Raw genomic sequence first — 3,640 nt, 5'->3', positions numbered from 1 at the left:
CCTCTACTAACAAATAACAATAACAACACGATCTAAACCCGTTTCCGAGATCTGAATCGTTGAAGTTCAAACTCGCAAACAAATCGATGATAAAAAGAGGAATCAATTCGCACCACCTGCTCCTTATAAATTTACTTAGTTATAGTTTCTATAGTAAAAGGAGTCAACCTCAAGAAATTAGTGTTCATCGAGTGGATACTTTAATAGTTGGATAGTTTGATATGTGATTTGTGACTATCTGAGCAGGTTTTGTATGTGGTGACTACTAATTTGGTAGGTCCATTCGAGAAATTCACTCAAGTGACCATGATTCAGCCGCTAACGGGAGAGCAGTATTCAGTTAATATGGCAAAGATTTTTGTTGAACGCTAGGAATAGTTGGGAATTTACACTGATGAAGAATCCAAGGCTATTCCGATTTACTTGCAGGCCTTTGCTGACAAGAAATTTTCACCCTCCCAGTCTATTCTTTTTACCCAGTCACCCACTGGAAAGTTTACGGTTAGTACTTTTGCCTTCAAGAGAACCCCTTGTCTATCTATTGGTTTTGAAAGTTTAATTTTATACGGTGGCTTTATGGGTTAATTTGTGTAAGCTACGAGGCTGCCCGCGATTGAGCTCGTGCTCCGACCAGGCTCGCCAACCAACAACCAGCAACAACATGGCAGCAACGGAATCAATTCGCACCACCTAATGGATGACCAGCAATCAATTTGCACCACCTTCAATTTAAAGTGAAAAAGTTGCACAAGAAAATTAACCTATTCGAATTAATTAGTTCAATTAATTTATGGAGTAAATCGGAAAATACCACAGGGAAACGACGTAGAAAAGATCGGCCATGGCAACAATGTGAAGCTGACTGATGCGTGAAAGGGGAGAGATAAAGTTTAATCACAAAATCTTATTGAAGACGGGCGATATCTGTTGAATTATGATAATGACAATAGCAAGACATGTGACCTCATAACAGAGAATGATACACATGACCCAACATAGTACATGGACCTGGACCTGGTCCAAGGCCCATCTTTTATCCTAGTGTTTGTGAGCTAATTCCATGTTCTAGTTGTGTTTGCTTGTTTTTCATTGTGTTTTGTAGGAAATTAAGCTTTTAGTAGCTTTTTCCCATCAAAGTAGCAAGTACAAGAGTTCACGAGGCTAATGAGAGCAAGTCTTGATCATGCAAAGGATTTCCGGGAAGTATAGGGGCATTTTGGGAAGAAATTGGAAAACCCAAGCAAGAGGAAACCAATCTTAGTTGGTGGATATGTAAAGAAATGAAATCCAAATGAAAGCCCATGATAAGAGTTTGCATTGGATGGCAAAGGATGCCTAAGATACCTTGGACGGACGCATTAAGACATAAGCATCGGATTCCGCATCAACATTAAGTGCAAAGTTAAGACGGAATTAAGAGAAAATTAAGAAAACCTACGACCCCGATCGGGGTGGAGTGGCCCCGATCGGGGTTAGCCCCCTCTTGATTGTTTACGTTACTCCCTTATTCCTATATAAAGGGTGTTGATCCGGGACCTCAAACACACTTCATATACACTTCTTACATACTTACTACACCACTTTTATACTCTCATTTTAGTTCTTAGTCTAGGTTAGATTAGATTTCCTTTTGGCATTTCTATTATGCTATAAACAATTTCAATTCAAGTTATAAACAATTTACATATCAAGTTATTTATATTTGCATTGTTCTTCAATTCCATTTCCATTTCCATTTCAAGGTAATTCTATTTACATTTCCATTATGTTTTATCATTTTAATTATCATTAGTGTAGTTTACATTTTCATCATGTTTGAGTAGTTACATTTGTCTAAGGAGTTAGGAAAACCATGCATGACTAAGTAAATTGTAAATGTTAAAATGAGGCCAAGTTAAATTGATAAATTGTTTCTATCACATGTTTGCGTCACAACGTTTAATCTTTGGTTATTGGTCGTAATCGTTGATTAAGTTTGTTAATTCGTTCTATAAGTCGAGAGGCACGGAATCGGATTAGACTAAGCATGTGTAGTAGGACGACCTAGTCATAAACAAGAGTTTCTCTAGGACCCGGTCTATGGTTGATGCTAAGATCGAGAGATGGGTGTCTTTAAGCCTAAACATTTATCGAGTAATCAACTTCCTAAATTGACATGAGCATTTACATAGTTTGCGTGTGTGACCCGACCTCCCTAGACTGTTTTTTTTATCATTATTGTTTTCTTCCATTATCCAACCAACCAACCAACAACCGATAAACCTACCGAGATAAAAGTTCATTCCATAACAACTAATTAACAACTCCCGTCTCTCTGTGGTTCGACCCCTACGTACTACATTCATTTGTTTTGCTAGGGTATAAATATTATCTTTGCATAGGTGTGCGATAGCCTATCAGCTTTTCATTTTCTGCTGACCCGGATACGAAACGGTTTCTAAAAAACCGTATCGGGTATACAGAAAAGACAACCGTATATACGGAAAACCGTATACCGTATCGTATCCGTATTAAAGAACCGTTTCGGAAATTTTTGCTCAGCCCTGCTTATAGCCCTATCAGCCAAAAATAAAATTGCCATGATTAATGGTAGCTTTGTCAGACCTTCTCAAGGGGAAACTAAGAAAAGACAGTGGGACAGGTGCAATGATATGGTGATATCTTGGATTCTGAGTTCTGTGTCTGAAGAAATATCAGCGAGTTTACTTTATACTCAAACTGCAATAGGAATCTGGGATGAACTTGTTCAAAGGTTTGAGCAATTCAATGGTGCCAAGTTATATGAGGTTGAGGATATGTTAAACCAAACCTCTCAGGGTTCTAATTCCATCTCTGCTTATTTTACCAAACTCAAGAGATTATGGGAGGAGTTGAGGCACATGAGAGCTCTACCCACATGCACATGCGGTGCCCATGAGACCATCAGGAAATTAGTAGATGAGAGAAAGGTTATCAAGTTCCTCATGGGGCTTAATGACAGCTATGGTGTAGTAAGAGGAAACATTCTCATGATGAACCCTATACCTAATATCAATGTGGTGTATTCTCTCTTGATACAAGAAGAAAAACAGAGGGAAATCTCAACTCCAAGTCCTCTAAATGCTGAATCTTCTGCTATGGCTGCGAAGGGGTGGACAAGAGGTAGTCAAGGTTACAACAAAAACAACAACAATGGAAAACATCAAGTGACTGGTAACAGTTTCAAGGCTGAAGGCAACTATCAGCACAACTACAAAGCTCTTCAATAGTTCACAGGCAGAAGGAACAACTATTTTTGTACCCAGTGCAACATGGAAGGTCATAGCAACTCAAGATGCTATATTTTACATCCTGATCTCAGAAACAAAAAGAATACTATTGCTGCTGCTGGTGGTGGGGGTCTGTCCATTGATCCTCAAGTCCCAACAAATGCTTCATCAAAGAAAGGAAAATGCTCTGGCAGAAGGGTTGAGTATGTGGAGCCTTCATCTGCACAGGAGTATGATCGGATTATGGCCAGTCTAAGCAGCTTCAACACACATGACAACCACAACCAATCTCATGCTATGATGGCAGGTATACATTCATGCCTAAATACTTCCTTCAGCTTTATTAGTGATAAATGGATAATGGACAGTGGTGCTTCGAGCCACATTACTCC

General features: G+C 39.0%; 1 protein-coding gene across 1 annotated transcript; it reads left to right on the top strand.

The window, feature by feature from the left end:
• Nucleotides 1-2,579: 2,579 nt before the first annotated feature.
• LOC141648764 (uncharacterized) lies at nt 2,580-3,248 on the top strand. The gene has a single exon (XM_074457481.1). It carries the CDS (start codon nt 2,580-2,582, stop codon nt 3,246-3,248), a length of 669 nt encoding a protein of 222 aa, XP_074313582.1.
• Nucleotides 3,249-3,640: the final 392 nt, after the last annotated feature.

This window comes from Silene latifolia, chromosome 3, assembly GCF_048544455.1.
Source record: "Silene latifolia isolate original U9 population chromosome 3, ASM4854445v1, whole genome shotgun sequence".
Lineage (NCBI taxonomy): Eukaryota > Viridiplantae > Streptophyta > Magnoliopsida > Caryophyllales > Caryophyllaceae > Silene > Silene latifolia.
The sequence above is the reverse complement of the archived record's forward strand: the minus strand, read 5'-3'. Positions and strand labels throughout refer to the sequence as shown.